The 21,647-nt window shown below is 33.9% G+C and overlaps 1 protein-coding gene across 13 annotated transcripts in view; it reads left to right on the top strand.

Annotated features, from left to right (window-relative positions):
• Slc4a10 (solute carrier family 4 member 10) overlaps nt 1-21,647 on the top strand; it is a 295,237-nt gene that overhangs the window by 220,921 nt on the left and 52,669 nt on the right. For all 13 annotated transcript variants that reach the window (XM_048812376.1, XM_048812375.1, XM_048812380.1 and 10 more), the window contains 5 exons: nt 6,146-6,292; nt 12,083-12,183; nt 15,129-15,303; nt 15,895-16,028; nt 16,415-16,660. In XM_048812376.1, the coding sequence (XP_048668333.1) occupies nt 6,146-6,292; nt 12,083-12,183; nt 15,129-15,303; nt 15,895-16,028; nt 16,415-16,660 (803 nt within the window). The remainder of the gene's footprint in view (nt 1-6,145; nt 6,293-12,082; nt 12,184-15,128; nt 15,304-15,894; nt 16,029-16,414; nt 16,661-21,647) is intronic.

The raw sequence follows: 21,647 nt of genomic DNA on the forward strand, positions 1-21,647 counted from the left end.
TGGAGGATGGGAAAGGCAGCGGAGCACAACAGACACTAGGATGGCAATTTGTAAATCAATGGATGTGTAACTGATGTGATTCTGCAATCTGTGTATGGGGTGAAGGTGGGAGTTCATAACCCACTTGAATCAAAGTGTGGAATATGATATGTCAAGAAATTTGTAATGTTTTGAACAACCCACAATAAAAAATAAAAAAAAAATTTAAAATGAATCAATATTGAATGTACAACTCATCCTGCCAATATCTTGAATCAATAATAATCACTTTCTTCATTGCTGTTGAGCTTTACTAGAGAATATCAAATGATTGTGCTTATCAGCACTGCTACCCATTTGTTCATCCCTTTACATTTGAAAATATTAAGAACCTGAAAAGCTATTATGTATATAGATATGTTGTTATGTATCATCATAGAACTTAAAACTGAGAAATTTTAAAAATATGCATTTTAAAATCTATTTTAAATAATAGTAAAGCCATTATATATTAACATAACAGTTTTATGAAAACCACAGCAATCGGAAAACCAAAAGTATTTTCTACTAAAAATGGTACAGTTTTGCCTTTTTTGTTCTGGATTTTCAAACTAACAGTTTTCTTTCTTTCTTAGATCTCAAATCAACACTGGCTCTGTGCAGTCAGCAAAGATGCCCAACACATGGTAGCTACTTAAAATATATGTATGAAATGAATATCCAGGTCTCTCCTATCCTAAAAGTAAATGTCTTACTGCTTAATAGTTTCTAGCATTGAGGAAGTGTTTTCAAAATCTGACTCTTGAGAGTTTTGAAACAGCAGTGTGTACTTGGTCATGAATATTTTAGCTTCATCTAACATATTGCAGTCTGATATTTGCTACTAACACTCTACTGAAACTGCTCCCAGTCAGGTCACCATTTACAAATATACTATTGAATGTTCAGATTGATGTTGAATACCACTTTTTTCTTGTTTTATATTTCCCCCATGAAAAGGAGTTAAAATTTATTGTATACTATTGAATGTTCAGATTGATGTTGAATACCACTTTTTTTCTTGTTTTATATTTCCCCCATGAAAAGGAGTTAAAATTTATTGTATGCTTTGTTTTGATACTAAATGTCTGAAATGTTACTGTTTACCCCAAGGTTATCAATTATCCTGCTACATTGTATTTATTGAGCTTTCATATGTTTTTTTTCAGCATATCTGGAATTGCTTTATGTGTAATATGTGGATAGAAATATAGTTACATTTTAGATAGATTAACAATTGGCTCAGTACCATTAATTGACTAGTGTGTCATTTTTTTTTTTTTGCAATCCCTGCCTTTCAAAAAAAATCTACTTTGATGCTAATGTCACACTGTTTTACATAAAACAACTTTATAAAGAGTTTTGAACTATAGTAAAACCAGTCTCTGTGTTCCTCATTAATTCCTTTGATAAGTATGTATTGGATAAATATTTATCAGGCATTCTGACAGAAATGGTGGGTGAACAAAATGATAGAAGTGAACAAAATGGATAGAAGTGAACAAAATGGACAAAAGCCTTTTCTTTCATTAAGCCAATGTTCTAGTGGAAAGACAGACCAACATAGAACTAAAACATATGGCATATGGAGGTAAACACTATGGAAGGAGGGACAGGAGATAGAATTGGGTGGAAAGTGGCACCAGTTTAAATGGTCAGAGAAGAACTTACTGAAGAGACATTTCAACCAAGAACCTAAAGGAGGAAAGAGAGCAGCCTGTGCAGACAGCTATGGGAAGAGTATTTCAAGAAAAAAATAAACAATGGCAAAGGCTTTGAGGAAAGAGTGTTTCTGAAATAACAGGTAAAAGCAAGGAGGACAAAATGGCTGGGAAGGAGTGAGGAAGGTAAAGAGCAGCAGGCATGAAGTCAGGAGGGCAGCAGGGGCAGTCTCCATGGGCATTTGTGGGTCATACAAGGACACTGAGTTGGAAGCTAATGGAGTGTTTTGAGTAGAGAATTGTACTTTGTAGTCATCCTTGACTCCTCTATTTCTTTAACACCCTAAATACGATCTGTCAGTAAAGCTTCCTGGTTGTGCTTTCACAGTGTAAAAGCACAGAATCCTACTACTTCCCACTTTCTACTCTATTATAGTCTAGTTTTCATCATCACTTGGTCCATGTCACTGTTATTATTCTTTTATTGAAAGAGCCTCCTTGCTATTTTTTGTGTACTTGTTTCACTTCATTTTCTTATCAATGCAAAAACTAGAGTAATCCCTCCTCTGTTAGAGACCCTTGAGTGAGTGGTTCCCTATGTCACTGAATCAAAGTTCTTATGTTGACCTACAAAGTCCTGCAGGGTTTTAAAAAATATTGTTGTTGTTATTATTATTATTATTATTATTATTATTATTATTAGGAGTGAACCAGGGTCATTCTACCACTGAGATACATCTCTAGTTCTTTTTATTTTATTTCACTATTTGAGGATCTTGCCTAGTAGTTGAGACTGGCCTTGAACTTGTGATCTTCCTGCTTCAGCCTAGCTGGGATTAAGGCATGTGCCACGATGCCCCTGCTAATCCTGCAGGACTTTGCCTCTTCCACTTTATGTCTCAGTCCTACTATTTCCCTCTTGCTTTTATCAGCTCCAAGAATTGGCCTCTTTGTTGCTTCTTAAAAAATGACATGAATGGTCTACATTTGCAGTTCCTTCTGCCAAGAAAGTCTTGTTCCCAATAGCTACACAGTCTGCACTCTTCAGGTCTTTGCTATAATAGCTATTGATTGAAATCTTCCTTAACACTCTTTTTAAAATTTCAGCATTGCCTAGTCATTTCCTTATTCCTCTTTGCTGTTTGTCCACAGCACTTGCCATTATCCGTCAAAAATTTTTTATGTTATTTATTTTCTTTCTCCCCCTCACTAGAATTTAAACTCCATAAAACATGGATTTTTATTGGTTTGTTCACCTAACACCTAAAGAGTTCGGATAAATCTTTATTGAATGAAATTTCAAAGTTTGTTTGAAAAGCAAAAAGACATTAAATTACTAAATACACAGTTAACAATAAATTCTACTAGAGCATTATAATTACAGAGAAAGCTATCAAGAAGGAAGAAGTATTATGAGAGTATTAAAAAATGTCTAATTTTGTCTGAGAAGGGATCAAGAAAGGCTTCTCTGAGAAGTCAGATGTGTGTGTGTGTGTGTGTGTGTGTGCCCTTAGATCTGTTAGACAAAGAGAAGGAAGATGAGCAATTCAAAGTAATTAAGTTACTTGGGAAATTGGCACATACTGTTTATAATTTAAAATCAAATAAAGAGTAGTGTCTATCTTTGAGGAGTTTTAAATAATAGGAAATCAGCTGCTTTGGACATTCATCTGTCTAAAGCAGGATATAGGATCATGTGACCTCTTGAAGCAATTTTTTAATTGAGTGAGATCACATAAAGATCTCAAAAGAGCTGATAGTAGCAAGAAAAGAAAAGAAGAGCAGCTAAACTCTCATTAAAGATTATGAACATTTGCAATTTATAAGTGTTCAGATTGGATTTCAGGGCCAGGTAAAGATCTTTATGTGTGAGTATTTGTAGCTTATACAAGCACTTTGAGTTGGGAAACAAAATGATAGTCTGAGCCATAAAAACAGTGTCTTGGGGCAAGGAACTCTGTGTTTTTATATTTTAAAAATCTCTTTCTCAAAATATAGCTAAGCCCTTTATATAATTTGATGTTTTCATATTATAATAAGTGAAGACTATATGTTTATCACACCAATGATGTTTTGTGAAGTGTTATTAGATGGAAAGTCAAGAAATAGCCTTTAAAACTGATTAGGATCATCCAGTCAGCAGTTTAGATTGAGTGTCCAACCAGAAATTGAAACAAATGGTCTGAAAGTGGAATAGAATATTTGAAGCAGAATTTTCTTTTCTTTTCTTTTTTATATAGTGTGTAGCTTTTCAGATAGGATTTTTTTCTCTAAATAATATTTATTTAAATTTCTTACCCGTCTTTTGGGAACATGATATCTCATTTCTTTTGAGCACTGAATAATATTTTATTGTCTAAATGCATCACTGTTTACATATTCACCTACTTAAGGACATTTTGGTAGCTTCCAAGTTTTTGAAATTAGGAATAAAGTTGTTATAAATGCCTTTGTGCTGTTTTGTGCAAATAAAAGGTTTGAATTTATTTAGGTCAATACAAAGAAGCACAATTGCTGAGTCATGTGTAAAAGCATGATTAGTTTCTTAAAGTGCCACATGGCTCCAAAGGTAGCTGAACCATTTTACATTTCAAACATTGATTGAAATTGCTTGTAGCTCCACGTCCTTGCCAGTATTTAATGTTTTGGAGTTTAACCACTCTGGAGTGTATATAGTGGTATATCATTGTTTAAGTTTGCAATTTTTTAATGTGAAACATTTTCTCATTTGCTCATCTGTCATCTGTATGTATCCATATTAAGGCACTTGCTCAGATGTTTGACCATTTTTTAGGCTGTTTTCTTATTGTTGAGTTTTAAGAGTTCTTATACAGTTTACACAATAGTCCTTATTGAAATACGTTCTTTGCAAATGTTTTCTATCAGTCTGTGGTTTGTCTTCTCTGTTTTCTGATAGTATATTTAAAAAATACTGAATTCTTTTTTTTATATATGACAGCAGAATGCATTACAATTCTTATTACACATATAGAGCACAATTTTTCATATCTCTGGTTGTATACAAAGTATATTCACACCAATTCGTGTCTTCATACATGTACTTTGGATAATAATGATCATCAGATTCCACCATCGTTTCTAACCCCTCCTCCCTCCCTTCCCTTCCAATCCCTCTGCCCTATCCAGAGTTCATCTATTCCTCCCATGTTCCCTCTCCCTATCCCACTATGAATCAGCCTCCTTATATCAAAGAAAACATTTGGCATTTGTTTTTTTGGGATTGGCTAACTTCAGGTCTTTGCTGTAATAGCTACTGACTGAAACCTTCCTTAACATTCTTTTTAAAATTTCAGCATCCCCTAGTCATTTCCTTATTCCCCTTTGCTGTTTGTCCACAGCACTTGCCATTGAGTAGCATTGAATATTTGGTCATTTTAATACATACCAGTAAAAAATAATATAGGAATCCCTAACCTCAAATATTCTGTTTTCTCATGTGTAAAATGCAAAAATTTATCAGAAGTGTGTATCTTATTTTTAATGTAAATGAATTTGTCCAGTTTCTCCTTATTTTTTTTCTCACTTGTGTTGAGTGTATTGTCCTGCATGTCAGTCAGGAGGAGCTTGGTTATGCTGAGGGAAAAGCCAACTAAAATCTTAGTGTCTTAAAACAGCAGACGTTACATGGTGCTGAATGGCCATCACAGGCTGGCAGGGGGGCTCTGCTGATTAGTCACTTGGGCACTCAGGCTCATAGAAACTCAACCTGGACCTGTGTTTTTCAGTTCCTAATCAGATAGAGGTAATGCAATATGTCACACACTGGAGCTCATAACTTCTAGTCAAAGGTGACATATGTGCACCTAAATTGACCACACCTAATCCAAATGACAAGAAGGCAAAAAAGTCTAATCCTGCCATGTGTCTCAGAGAGGGCTTGGAAGATCTGTGAACAGCCAAAATGACTGCACATGTATGGGCAGGCTGAAAATATAACTCATTCTTTGAATGGAAAATAGTTTCTGTTCTTTTTAAATATACAGCCAGAAAGTACTAATTTATAACATTATTATTTTCAAAATTGAATAAAATTAACCTTTTAAATTAGTTTATGTATATCAGGATATAATTATAATATTTCTAATACAGTTTACAAATTTTATTCTCTATTTTTAAGCAAGGAGTTCCTCCACATATAAATACATATAAATAACCTTTATGTAGCTTAAAATTTTAACTGTAGTTTAATGAGTTTTCATTTGTTTTACTTTTCCTTTCCCTTACTCCTCACCTCCAGAAATTTTACCATTCACACTAGCATCCAGAGAAAAATAGTGTGGAATCTGTGTGGAATCATAAAATAATGTATAATATTTTACATTAGAATGAGAGCTGCCTATTTCTTCAAAATGTTATAATCACATGTGGGATCCTGGGAAATGAAAATACTGAAATCATTAAGATGTTTATAATTTTTAAACTACAAGTGGTATTTCCTTGTACAGGTCTTTCATGATGTTGCTTACAAAGCTAAAGATCGCAATGACTTGGTATCAGGGATTGATGAATTTCTGGATCAGGTTACAGTTCTCCCTCCTGGAGAATGGGACCCCAGCATTCGAATAGAGCCTCCCAAGAATGTTCCTTCACAGGTATGTATATTTGAAAACACTCTTTAAAATGTCATAATTTTGTTTTCCTTTAAATATATGTCCTAAAATAATATAACCCTCCAGAAAGATTCAAATAGCTGAAGCATGAATTTACAAAAGCTTTCTTGATACTACTCTGCAGAAATTTAGCATTTCGAATGCAAGCCACTAAATCAGTCTCATGCTCCTGGAAAGGGATTTTACATGGGAAGAAAATTAAAATTTTAATGACAACATAAAATATGGCCTGGGATAAAGCTTACCAGTCCTTTGGGGTTCTGGATACATTACTTTGAATTTGGCAATTATTAGGAAAATTTCAAGGCATGGCTTAATGATTTTATACAGAAAACTTCCTGTTACTACTAGCCACAGTGAAAATTGGGAAGAATTTTTTAGTGTAATTCTTATATTTGTATTACTTTTATGTAGATTTGTGATATAAAAGTTGTAAAATTTTTGCCTATAAAATTTGAATATGTATTTTATCCATCATACATTCCAGAAAGATATTGCTATTGTTTGGGTCATTTTTTATTATAGGCATGACTGTTGAGAGTGGTAGCCAAATGTTTACAAGTCCCCCTCCTCATATTGCCACCTATTTCCTAGGGGATAAGCCTTTCAAATGACCCCAACAATATCCTTTTTCTCTGCCTTGCCTTTGGTTCTTGCCCTGAGGGAGTCCCGCCTGGTCTGACTTGCTGCTCTGGTTCAAGTGACAGGTGGCCTGACTGACACAGTCTTGGGTTAGTCAGAATTGGGCAAATGAGCAGGTGTATCACTCAGCAATGAGTATGTATAAAGGTCATCTTGATTTTACTATCAATTTAAAGAAAATATATTAATATTTTATCCCTATATTTTTATCCTGAAGTCATTCTATAATTATTAAAGACTATTCACTTTCATTTACAATACCGTTTTTATGATTTTATAACTGCTATTACATAGTTTCAGTTGTTCTACTACTAAAATAAAAGCAGTTTCTTAAGGAATAATTGTAAGGATTGCCTTTTTCTGTGTTGTATACATCTTCCCACTAATGATTTGGGAAAGGCAAGATTATGCTCTCTGAGTTAATAAAAAAAAACTCTTTAATTGATATCATTTGGATAAATTCGGTGATAATATAAAAGCATGGAAAATGTGACTTTAAAAGTCACTGTAACACCAGTTAGTTACTCAAACATTAAAGTTGAAGTAAAATGTTTTTTTTTTTTTTTAAATACCCTGTTTTTGAGGCAAGTCAAGAATGGGAGGTCTGTACTTTCCATTATTTGTATGAGAAAATACAAATTAATTAGTAAATTCTGAGTATTGAGAGACAAAAGTTCAAAGAACATTGAATTAAGAATCCAGACATCTGGGTTCTGCCATTATTCATTTGTCTGACCTTGAACAAATACTTTATTTTCTGATCTTCTGTTATCAGTGCTGCCCAGAAGAACTTTCTGCAATGATGGAAATGTTCTAAATCTATGCTACGAAATAACTAAGCCATTATTGAGCACTGAAATTGTAGCTCCTGCAACTGAAGAACAGAAATTTTATTTAATTTAACTTAAATTCATATAGACATGTGGTTAGTGGCTAACATATTACACAGCAAAATTCAATATAATGAGTTTGAATCAGAAATACTCTGAATGCTTCATTTCAATGTTAATATTTTCAAAGGCATGTTATGTTTATGTAATAATATGAATCTGTGTTTTCTTCTATTAGATGTAGTAACATGAATGAACATATATTAAGCACCCTGACTTCATACTCATTCAAATAATATTTTCCCTGATGGAAAAAAAAATTCTATAGTTTTTATTCTTTTGAAATGTGCAAATCACAGCATCTTAAATACTTTTTTCATTCAGTTAAAAGAAGAATAACCTGCCACCTCAAAGAATAACCCTGAAAATATTCATTAGAACTTTGTGTCATTCATTCTAACGATTCCCTTTTATGTACCCAAAACTTTTGTATTTTCTCATGCCACGTACTTGCTTGTCAAAATCACAATCCTGTTAGAATCTTTACTTTGTATCTGTACAATATAGCTGAAGCTGAAGGAAAATGTATAATTGCATTGACAGTTCTTACATTATTTCAAGACCACAACCTCAATAGGACTGTTAATGTTGCAAGTTTATCATACTTGTCTTCTCAAGTCCAATCTTTCTCTTTAGATGATGATTTCACAACTGTTCTCTCCTCAAATCTTCATCATATCTTTCCTGACCCTCACTCTCATAGGTTGACTTGCTTTTTCCTGAGAAATTCAAGAAAACCAAAAAGCATTTTCCAATGACTCCTGCCATCACACTTAACCTGTATGCCAACAGTGGTATCCACATGTGCTGCCATCTTACATATTACCCCTGGGGAACTATTTGAAGCCAGCCTTCTACTTGTGCATTAGATCCTACCTCTTCACATCTACTCAAGGACATTACCATCATCTTTCTCCTGTATATCATGAATTATTTTGTTCTGTGTTACATTTTATTAGCATACAGTATAGTGTTAACTTGCCAATCTTAAAAAAATAACTATTGATACCACTTACCACTACCTCTGCCAGTAAGTTACATTTCTTGTTTATCTTTGCAACAGAATGTCACAGAAGAGTTCTTTGTACCACCTGCCTGAAATTCCTCTCCTCTAAGTCTCTCTCAACATCTACTCCAATAAAACTCTTGCCCCCTGCTGCCCTGACTTCACTTAAATACTTAACATGATGGTCACCAATGATCTCCATAATGCTAAATCCCACGGTCAACTCTCAGTCCACATTTTATTTAACCTATCAACTAATAGTATTTGACAGAGTTGATGATAATTTTTTTTCCCTTGGTAGATTTGCTTGACTCCCCAATCATCACACTCTTAGTTTCCTACAATCCCATTGATCACTCCTTCTCAGACCCCTTCTCTGTTTCTTCTTCTGATTTTTTTTTTATGTTGAAATGACACAAGGCTCAGACTTTAATCATTTTCTCTTTTCTGTTTACATTCTCATGAGGATATCATCTTATCTTAGAGTCTTAAACTTTCCTGAAATTCATTTTCCACCCTGCACTTGAGTGTTATTATCCAACTGCCTATCATGTGACTTTACTTCAGTGTCTTCTATATATCTACAGGTTAACATGTTGAAAGTTTGAACTGATTTGTCAATTGTCCTGTTTCTATACCTATATACATCTTTGCATTTATGATTTTAGAAAAAGACAATATAATGTTTCCCAAAGTATATAAAAACCACTGATATTTTCTCAGAACCTGTTGCATTCACACCTCCCTACCTTGGTTAACTACTAACTACATCCTTAGCATTGATCAGGCTAAAATCATCAATTCTTTTTTTTTTTCTTATACCAGACTTCTATTCTGTAAGGAAATTCTATTGCCTTAACATTCAACATTTATCCATAATTATGTTATTTTTCACTACTGCTACTGCTACAACCCTGGTTCATCCTGCCATCATCTCCTGGATTACTGAAATAACCTCCTAACTGGTTGGCTCATTGTTTCATCCCTGGGCTTCTAGAATCTGTTCTTGACATAGCAGCCAAAGTAACTTAAGTTCTGTTATGCCACTCCTTTCCTCAAATGTTCATTTCACTGAGAATAAGAGCCAGACCCTTACAATGGACAATAATATACACGATCTGGCTTCTCTTTACATCTGAAATGTCTTTCTGCCATTTTTTTTTCTTTCTCATTTCTCTCAACCAACAAGATCTCCTTGCTCCTGTTCTTCAAGCTCTCCAGCCACTCTCCCCATTATGAGTGCCCCACTGGCTATTCTTTTTATCTGGATATCTCCTGGTTATCTCCTGGCTAATGCCCTTATCTCCTTCAAGTTCTTCACAAATGAGCCTTTGTCACCAAGCCTGCCTGACTCCTCTACTTATTATAGCCAGACTTTCACCTACCCACCACATACCCCAGACTCCCCCAACTCTGCCCTATATGTTTCTTCTTCCGTAGCTCTTGCTTTCTAACACACAGTAGAATTAATTTACTCATTTAATTTTTTGTCTGCCTTTCCATAAGAATATAAGCTCCATAGACCCAATTTGTCCACTGGTATATTCCAAGGGCCTAGTATATTTTTGAAATATCAAAATACTTCTGTTTCAGATCATTTAACATTTTCTATATTTCCTTCAGAATAAGTATTGGTATTATTCATACACATCACATTTTTTTCAAATGCCATTTTCCTTTCTCTTTGAGGAAACATGTACTTTAGAATGGTTAATATCTTTCATGATCTATCATTTATTTTCATCAATGTATGGCTTTTTAAAAACTGTAAAACGATGATTTAACTTATCCAGAAGGGATAGTTTTCCCAGAAGACCAAATATTATCACTTGCTTTCTAATACTGGTGGGTGCTATGAAAAATTTCCCTAGGTAATTAGGAAGTAGATCTTGAGGACCACTTTTACATCCCTTTGTTCTGTATTATATCTTTTTTTATTACCATATAACATACTATCAACTTGCTAATCTTAAATGTATCCTATTTACCTGTGAAGACATTTTCATCAGTTGATAGATATTTTATATTCATACTTTAGTCTCATTGTATCTATTCACATGCCCAGGGAAAATGTAAAAACATTAAGCAATGAACTGTTCTCTATTGTGCTCATTACAAAAATCTGTTTTTCTCATGTTTTAAACATGAACCATTCTAAATTTCCCATTGTGCATAGACCAGTTGATAAGTCACTTTTGTGCTTCACATTTACACTATTTTGGAATGGCATTCAAGTACAATTTTTAATTGTACCACTTAATTTTTTTAAACTATCTTTTCAAGTGCTTTTGAACTCATTGGTGTACTGTACATGGTGGGATTATGTATAGGGCTTTCCAGTTTTTTTTTTTTTAACTTCTCTCCCTGATAAAGGTGGGTGGAATAAATCTAAGGGAAAATAACACATAAACTTCCATTAATTTGTCATTGGTTCAATTAGATGCTTTCTTTTATAATAATGTTTGGGTATATGAATCAGAAAGCCTTATCAATTATTCCTTGGGTACAAAGATATTAGCTGGAATTAAGGAGGGAAATACAATTTAAAATTAACAGATAGTAGTGTTTATTGAACAAACTATGCCATGCATAGAACACCACCATGCCTAACACCTTCTTACTCTAGCCTACCCCATCAACCCGTCTTTCTCTTTTTCCAGTATTTCACTTTTCTTTGTAGCTCCTATATTTACCTCATGTTACAAGTTTATTGTATACCCATCAATAGAATGCTTTTTATTTTAGTTTTTTCCTTCATCTGCCTCCTCTACCTCTGCCTCCTTCTTTTCTTTCTTTCTCTTTTATGGTCTGGGGATCAAACCCAGGAAAATGGGCATGCTAGGTGAGTGTTTTACCCCTGAGCTATATCCATAGCTCTTAGGATGTCTTTTCTTGCTTACCTTTGCAACTCTAGCGTTAATAACAATTAATGACACATATTAAGCACAGAATATACATTAATGGAAAGAATAAATAAATAAATGCCCATTACCTCATTTAATTCTCTCAGTGATACTGTAAGATAGGTATTATTGTTACCACCAATAAATAGAGGAGGGAACTAAATCTTTAGGAGGCTAGATAACTTCTCAGAGGTCAAGCAGACTATAAGTCATACAACCTGTGTTCTTAGCCACTCTGCTTATTGCTTCAAGAAAAAAAAAAACTGTTATTTGCAATTAACCTGGAATTAAAACAAAACAAAACAAACAACAAAACAAAAACTTCCTGCAGGAAAAGAGGAAGATTCCTGCTGTACCAAATGGAACAGCAGCTCATGGGGAACCTGAGCCTCACGGGGGACATAGTGGACCTGAACTCCAGCGAACTGGAAGGTGAGTGAAAATCCCTTGTATGGGACTTCAAGGAGCAAATGACATATCATTCTTGTCTGTCAGGAATTGTTATTTTGAGATCTAATTTATTTCATACTTTTAGTACTATTTGGGGGTGAAAATGTCAATTATTTGATTTCTCTGAAGTTACTAATGATTATCATTAGTGTTAAATCAGAATAATGGATACACCATCTCATTTTATCTTACCTAATCTTTCATTTTGCTGTGCATATGCATTCACAGATCCTGTGAATGAATAAGAAAACTGTCAATTGACTCTTCCAAAAGAGCTTGTTGAAAGCTTCAAGTTCAAGATGGAAATGAAACTAAATACCAATAATTCAGTCTTGTAGACCTTATCTCATTAAATGCAAGCAGGATGTATATAATGGTACTTGTTATTTTTATGGCTGTGATTTGAAAGAGCTATATGATTTATTTTTCTAATCACACATCTTTGAAGAGATGAAAGCTTCAATTTATTTCATAAAATGGTGCTTTATGTTTTTTTGACAGCTTGTCTCTCTCCAAGCAATGTGTGAGCAGAAAATCAGAAACCCTTGGGTGGGTCTGTCTTCAGGGAATTTGTGTGTACAGCCTCCACTATAATTAAAGGCAATTGCAAAGGCCCCACAGGACTGGTGCCCCCGCCCCTCAAGGCCATTTTCTGTACTGCTTGCAATGTGTCCTCTAAGCTGGCTTTCCAGTTCCTGACGACTCTGTGCATCTTAATTCTCCTGTGTTCTTTCCCTTCATCTATGTTTTGTCTCTGAGGAAATGTCCTTTAACATCTTCCTTAGGCTCGATACCTAATTTGAGATGGTTTAATTTTTTTCTTTCTCCCGTCAGTGGAAGCTTTGTAACTCATTCTGTTCACTTTCATACTTTCAAATGCAGTCCTTTTATTTTTGGTGGTATTTTTTTCTTTCTCTCTCAGGTGTAACATACCACTTAGCTTAGATTTTTTTCGAGTTCACTTTTCCTTACTGCTTCCTAAATCCTCCCAGGTCACCAATATCCGGTATCTTCGCTTCTCCAGAGTTCTTCCACAGATTCTGTTGCTGACATGACTTGAAGTATCCATTACTCATCTGCTCTCCTGGAGTTGCTGGTGTACATCTGGGCTGCTCTTGCACTGTTCTCTGTAATGAATTCCCACTTCTGGATTTAGATTTTTTAATGCTAAAAGCACATTTATTACAGTTATTTAATAGCTAGTCAGACTAATGTATGCTCTAATAAGTAATTAATTAGAAGCCAATGGTATAATATAAATAGCTATAAATAATATCAAATAGCTATATATTGATTACTAATTAATAGCTTATAACCACCTCAAATTCTTTTTTGGGATTAGGTAGCATATAAATCATAAATGATTGCATAGTCTAGTAGAGTAACACTGTTTGAATTGTGACTTAACAAAGTATTCAGAAATTTTTAAAAATTACTCAAAATTAAATATGCATATATTTTGACAAACACAGGCAGAGGAACCTAAGGTGAGCTTTTTTATGTGTATAAATTTCACAGACAAGCTTCTCTGAGTTTCTAATGTCCTTTTTTTTCCCCCAGTTAAAACTTTATTCTTTTCAACCTTTTCCTGATGGAAGAAATCACTAGGAAAGCAGTGATTCTGTGCTCAAATAATCATAAAATAGTTATTAATTGAAACTATTTGTTTACATCAGGTCAAGGAAGTTAGATAAAATAGTCAAATTTTCAGTAATTCTGAATATATACATATTCCAAGGCCAACTAGAATTTACTTCTCAAGAGAACAATTACTTTTGAGATGATTCTAAGACTGCCAAATGAATAATCCTATTCATAAAATGAATAACAAAAGTTTGACATTTTTGTATGATCGAAGCATATTTAGCATACTGACATAACTTTGGAATATAATGAGGTTTTTCACCATAAATTTTCATGTGGGAACTTCAATGTGGTTTTACTCAGTTTACTATCACATCTTTATTCCATGAAGCACACAGATCTTTCAGCAGTCAATGTTAAGTCTGAATATCATTATTAAATTTCAAAGAATTAAAATACCTAACATTAATGTTTATTAGTGTTCTCATTCCTAATAGAGTAAAAAAAATAGTTCTCAAACTTTAAGCATCATTTCATAATTTAATAGTCCCTTGCCAAAATTTTTTTTTATTAAGTGTTCCAGTGTGGGTTTGGGGTATATTTGTATGGAATTATACCTACTGGGATCTTGATAGATGTTGGGATATGTTCAGGCAATAGTGGATCAAAATTACATTTATCCAGTTCAGTTATTATCAGTTTGTTCTTTAGTTTCCTAAAAATACCAACAACCCTTGAATCTATCTGTCTCTACTAAGTATTGCTGTTATGCACAACACAAGGCCATTTAGATGTCTGTTTGGACATTATGTGGTGAGGGGTGAAGAATTTTTTTTGTTTTCTCCCAGAGAGACTAGGTAAGTGAAGCCATGGTAAAGCACTGCATTTTTTTCTCTAAGGTGATGTTCAGCATCGGTGTGTACAAAAGTCAGTTAACCCTCCCTCCCTTCACTTCTGTTATGCTAAATGGAATGTAAGCAATTACAAAATACTGCCAATGATTGAGAGTGGTAGGCCTGAGTTTAGAATGGTGTAGGTTGATATAGAAATGGCACAGAGAGTAGAGTGACCCTTGAATCCCACTATTTGAATGTTGATTGATGAATAGCCTTGAAAGAGTCTTGGAGTTTTAGCTTTTGACACAATATTTGGTTAAGAATTGAGATAACATAGTGGTACAAAGCCATCCCTATAGATCATGATAACATAATGTAGCAGGTTATTGTGGGTCTCAACTCCGCTGATGGAAAACATATACTGTGGCCTGGCAACAAAGCAAGTGAGCACTTCTATATATTTTTTTATATTTGGGTTTCACTATTGTGTTTCCCCCCATGTCCTAGGATTTTTGGGGGACTTATCTTAGATATCAAAAGAAAAGCTCCATTCTTCTGGAGTGACTTCAGAGATGCTTTCAGCCTGCAGTGCTTAGCATCTTTTCTGTTTCTCTACTGCGCCTGTATGTCTCCTGTCATCACATTTGGAGGACTGCTGGGAGAAGCAACTGAAGGTCGTATAGTATGTATTATCTTTTCTCTGAACTTTGAAACTGATTTGTTTGTAAGATTAATAGTAAGATAAGTGAGCCTTTAATATTGGATTCTGTTATAAGGAGAGATTTAATGTGTGGTGTGACCGATAAAACTCATGTATGACTTTTCTGGACAAGTAGCGGGGAACTGGTAAACTAGGAATGGTGTATCTCAGAATAACTAATTCTGAGTCCTACATGAGATTTCTGACTGATCCCTTGATCCCTGTCCCCAGTACCAGGCCAGTTTTAGGCTCTGGTTCTTACCTCACAAGTCCATTTCTAAAATATCTGAGCCATGTTTCTGTCTAGACACTATTTCTAAATATGTTCACACTTTCTGTGAGGTAAGAGACAAGTGAGGCAGGAAGGTAGAGAGGACACTTCCCATTTGTTACCATTCATTTTTGCCCCTCTTGGCTCATTCCCCTGCTCCTATTCTATATTCTGCCCAGAGTTGCCAGGCTTTGCATAGTGAAGAAAAAAAGAATGAACCTGTATATTTTAAACATTTCTTAACTAGTTTCAATGGCCACCTGTACAGTTTAGGTAATGGAAACATTCATATCTTTACACAGAGTGCAATCGAATCTCTCTTTGGAGCATCCATGACCGGGATAGCCTATTCTCTCTTTGGTGGACAACCTCTTACCATATTAGGCAGTACAGGACCAGTTTTGGTGTTTGAAAAGATTTTGTTTAAATTTTGCAAGTAAGTGTTACATACTCTGGCCCTCAGTCCCTCTCTTTTTCTTTACTGTGTTTATTCTTTTCCTAACATCAATTTTGAAGGTCTGTTGAGAAAGTTGGAAGCAGCTGAGTTGATCCAGTTTGTCATTTCTGTCTCAGTGGAAACAGAGGGAAAGTCAAAGACTTATGCATATTGTTATATAATGTTAATAAAAACTAAGATTCAGTTCTAAGCACTGAGGAACCTCTTTTAGTTTTGTCCCTGAGTTGTTCCCTTTAGACAAAGTCTTGAGTTTCATTACTGGGGATATGAAGCTTATTGAATTAGGCTTATTTCTACTTATTTTATATGGTGGCAGGCTGTAAAATGACCTCCTTCCCACTATTATTTCCTTTTGTTCCTCCTAGAGAATATGGGCTATCATACTTATCTTTAAGAGCCAGTATTGGACTTTGGACCGCAACATTATGTATCATACTTGTGGCCACTGATGCCAGTTCCCTCGTCTGCTATATCACCCGGTTTACTGAAGAAGCTTTTGCTTCTCTGATTTGTATCATTTTCATTTATGAGGCTCTGGAGAAGCTGTTTGAACTCGGTGAAGCATATCCAATCAACATGCATAATGATTTGGAACTGCTGACACAATATGCGTAAGTACCATTTGCCCTGTTGTCTGTGGAACTTTTCTTTTCACAAATATTGTCATTGTTATAAGAAATATGAGGAACTTACTCAACAGAAGCTATGCCTTAAATTGATTCATGACCTACATCCTGGACTTTCAGAGTTGAATAGGATTCTAAAAGTCAATTAATTAGTCACTCATCTAATTATTGAGTTTATTATACCATTTCTGCCAAGAATATCTTCCAAAATTTCTATTTCTCAAGTAGTCCCTAAAATAAGTAGATAAGAAAACAAGTCAATTTTAATTTACATTGATTTTGACTTTGGAAAATATGTGTTATTTTGGTTTTCTTTTAAGTTCTTTTCAATGTATTATAACATAGTAATGAAAATCTAAGATTTCAGACATAAAGCAATGAGGTAAAAGAAACTCACTGAATTTGTGTTAGGTTGATGTTTGAAAATATGATAAAAATGTAAGTGAAAATCACTGAAATGAAATATTGCAGTATATGGCATTCATGGTAGAAATACTCCGGAATTTCTCACTGAATTATATTATCGTTGAGGATTAAAGATGAGATTGCACCTATTGCTCTTTCTAGTTTTGTTATACCAGCAGTTGGAAATTTCTCAGGTTGTTCCTGTAGAGTATATGTGGCCATTAAATAACTCTTTCATTTAATTCTAGAATTTTCGATTGCATTTATATATAGATTTGTATACAGCAAGTATTTGAAGCAATATATTCTTTCTGAGACACTTATAACTTCTGCATCAATCACCAGGGTTTATCCTTGGAACTGCTTAGATGTGGCCTCAAGCTTCTTGAGTCTTTATTTACTACTAGTTGTTGAATGTTATAATTTTGTTAAGAATGATCTAATGATACATTTATCTAATGATACAGTGTTGAAAATAAAATGGTTCTTTAACTTTTTCTTGGTTTTTAGAGACAGATTAAATAATGCATGCATCCCTATTTTTGGACAAGAACCAAAGGGGTAATGTAAAATAACTTTCCAATAAAAATATATAAAATAGTATGAATAGTATTAAGAAGGGAATAAGAGTAGGTGTCTGGGACACTCAGAAAGAGGCAGATTGTAAGAGCAATTAACCAGAACCAGGGATAAAATTGATACATGCCTTTTCATTTATCTTTACTTAAAAAGAGAGCAGTATACCTGATTTTAGTTATCTTTGTTGGGATATACAATTCTTTCTGTAGGATTTTTTTCAAACTGATACATGGCAGGTACTATGCTAGGTGCTGGGGAAATCATGAAAAAAGATATTCTGTCCTGCAGGAGTTTCCAGTTTACAAGGCACCAGAGACAGATAACATGATGAGATGAGTGCTGTGTGAAGACATTGCCAAGGTACTACCTCAGAAGAGTATCTCACCCAGATTTGGGGTTCAGAAAAGCCTTTCTAGAGGAAGTCCATAGAATAAAAAAATCAATAGGGGTTAGAAAGAGCTGAGGAATAGGGCAGGAAAGTGGTTCAGACAGAGGGCATGAATGTTCGAGATTCACTGAAGCTTTGAAATATTTGTCTGAAGTCAGATGGATAGTGGTAAAACACACAAAAAAATCCAGGTTTTATTACTTTGACATAATTTAGTACACCAATCCTAAAAATGAACAAATTAGCACTCCAAAAGAAATGATGTAGAACAAATAAAATAGGTTAAAGCAGAATGGTTTTATTTGAAGAGGTGGGAAGGCACCAATTACCCACCCTTCTGGATGTTCTGTCAGCCTCAGTGGCAGCTTTTCAGGGACTTCAGACTGAGGGGCCAGTTTGATATCCCCTTATCTAGAAAAGAGGAAGTTTAGAAAAGAAGAATTGAACCCTGGATAATGTTCACAGCTTGAGGGAAGAAGAATGAAAAAAATTGTAAATCAATAGATGAAAAAAAAAAAAGAAGTATCAGAGGTGTCAGTTAAAGAGAAAACCACGGGGTGAGGTCAGGTTTTTATCCTGTGACTCCTTGCTTCTGATTAAGAATGATGTCACACATGTGTCATTAGCAATTCATGTTCTGGACTGGACAGATTTTCATATTGTGTACATGCATTTGATCAGGAATTGCCATTACTTGCTTTCTGGAAAAGCAAAACCAATCTTTTTATTTTGTTATGTATACATATATTTATTAGCATACGTTTAGTTATGTGCATTAAATAAAATACAAAAGTCATTGCTCATAACACCATTTTAATGTATTGCATACTTGCACAAAACATTTAATGTTTCATGAAGTTCCTATGACACTTGTAGTTGCTTGCTTGTTCTGACCTTTTCATATTAATAAATGTTAAGTGTCATTATCTTAATGCCTATCTAAAGTTTCTGCTTCAGATGTTGTTGGACTCATGCTTTCACAAATTTTATTAGAAAAAAAATTTTAGAAAATGTTATAGCCTGGACATACTATATCTGAGATTGCAATTTTTGTAAATTGAATATACCTATAATTGTATATATAAGCTATTATATGTCATATATTTTATTGAGGTGTAAGATATTGGGGAAAAAGCCATCATGTTCAGGATCTTCATTTCAGATATTCTTTGTAAATGGGCCTGCTATATGCAGATTTCCTCAAATTCATAGTTTACCAATCAAATAACAAAATGTTTTTGATTTGTAAAAAAAAAAAAAAAAAACTTTTCTAGTTCCCCTGGCATCTTAACCTCATAATGTGGTAATATGTAGACCTTACATTTGAAGATGCACACTTTCCTTCCATTGTGCCAAAAGCAAGTGTCAAGATAATCTATTTAGTTTTGAGAATATATATATTATACCAGACGATCAAACTGAATATGTCAAGTTAGAAATAAGTAATGAGTTTAAGCGAATAATTTTTCTTCTTTGCTTTGATTTTTTTCAGAAATGGCAAAAATAGAATAAAATGTTCTGCTTGTGTAAGATGAAATGTTCCTTCAGTGTATAATAATAATCTAAAGTTCTCAAATATGGCTAGTTAAAGAAAGATTAAGGATATACGGATGTTTTGCAAATGGTTGGGTCAAAGCAAAGTGCAAGATCTATTACTCTAATTTCCATATACATGTAGATTGGAGTTAAATAAAATATAACAATTATCAAGATGTCAAAGGAGTGATCTCACTACTATGTGATGTGCTATTTTTTTTCCTCTCTTATTTTCTCCAATACTTTATTCAGCCCTCTACACAATCTAGGATAGTGATCTGTTTTGAATAAATGATGATATTTAATATCCTTTTTCTCATCTCCAAGTAGATTTGAGTCTCCTGTAAAGTACAAAACATGTAACAATTTTATCCCCCATAGTACTAGCATAATACTATTGATGCTTAATACATATTTATTAACTAATCATGTTGCAAAATAATTGACATAACCTGGCCTGTCTTGTTGGACAAGTAAAGACAATTGTGCTAGTTCACATTATCTTTAGTATTATCATAAAGATTTCATCCAGAAACTTTGAATAAATTTGACAGATTATGAAATTCTTAATATGAAATAAAGATGTATAAACCTATATCAGAAAGTTAGTTCTGACTGAAAATTTGGACAAGGTGCCAATATGATGAACCCAGAACCCAGTGAAGCAGGACTAAAATTTGCAGTACTCCAAAAACTGATCAGGGATCGGGGAGAAAGAACATGAAAGAGAAGTTTTTATGGCTCATGGACCTTTTAGGACTTGAAAAATAAAAGGTAAAAAAATAAAGCATAAAGTACATTTAGGGTAACCTCTGCACTTCAACTTTCTAAAATCACATTTTTAGATGTATATCAACTAAATTAATTCAGAATTGTTTGCAGCATAATTTGTAATTATATCTTTATGTGTTTGAGTAATGCCTATGTGCCTCCACTAGTTTGATCCCCTTAATGGCAGGCCCAGGACTACTATGTGCACCTTTGCATTCTCTACCTGCAAAACAATTAGCACATATGATATGAGCATGTTTGTTCATGTTTTTACATTTCTGAACATGCTTCTTAAGCTTGATATGCATATTGACATAAAGTTTTTCCCCTCCAAAAAAGCTAAATTTAAGAAGGTTGATTATCTGATGCCTTAAAATCAAATAAATAAGTACACTGAGTAAACAAACCTCTCACAACCAACTTCATTCTTGATAGAACTTCAGGACTTCTTGCTCCTATCTAATTATGATTTTAGTACACATTAATCAACATTTTGCCATCTCCCCACCACCCATACACACTCTACCTAGCCTCTGGTAACACTATTCTACTCTCCACTTCAATGACATCAACTGTTTCAGACTCGACATAAGAGTGAGATCAAGCAGTACTTGTCTCTTTCTATGCCTGGTTTATTTTACTTAACATAATGACCTTTAGTTCTATTCCTGTTGTCACAAAGAACTTTCTCTTTCATGGCTGAACAATATTCTATTGTATATACATATCACATTTTCTTTATCTATTCATTAGTTTATGGACACTTAAGTTGTCTTCATGTCTTGGCTCTTGTGATTCATGTTGTAATAATCATGGCAGTGCGGATGTCTTTTAGACACACTGGTTTTATTTCTTTTGGATACATACCCAGTAGTGAGATTGCTGGATCATATGGTACTTGTGTTTTTGATTTTTCAAAGAACCTGCATATTGTTTTCTACAACATTTGTACTAATTTACCCTCTCATTTACTGTATGAAAGGGTTCCTTTTTCTCCACATCAACTATTATTTTTAGTTTTTTTGGTAATAGCCATTCTTACTGGGGTGAGATTACATCTCATTTTGGTTTTGTTTTGCATTTCCCTGATGATTTTTTACTGCTAAGCATTTTTCTTGTATCTATTCACATTTGTATTGTTTTCTTTGAGGGAAAAAAACATCTATTTAGATCTATTGTGCATTTTTCATTGGATTATGTGTTTGTTTCGCTATTGAGTTGTTTGAGTTCTTTACATATCCTGGTGTTAACATCTTGTCAGATGGGTAGTTTGCAAACATTTTTTCCAATTCT

The sequence above is a fragment of the Marmota marmota genome, unplaced genomic scaffold (genome assembly GCF_001458135.2).
Source record: "Marmota marmota marmota unplaced genomic scaffold, marMar, whole genome shotgun sequence".
NCBI classification, from domain to species: Eukaryota; Metazoa; Chordata; class Mammalia; order Rodentia; family Sciuridae; genus Marmota; species Marmota marmota.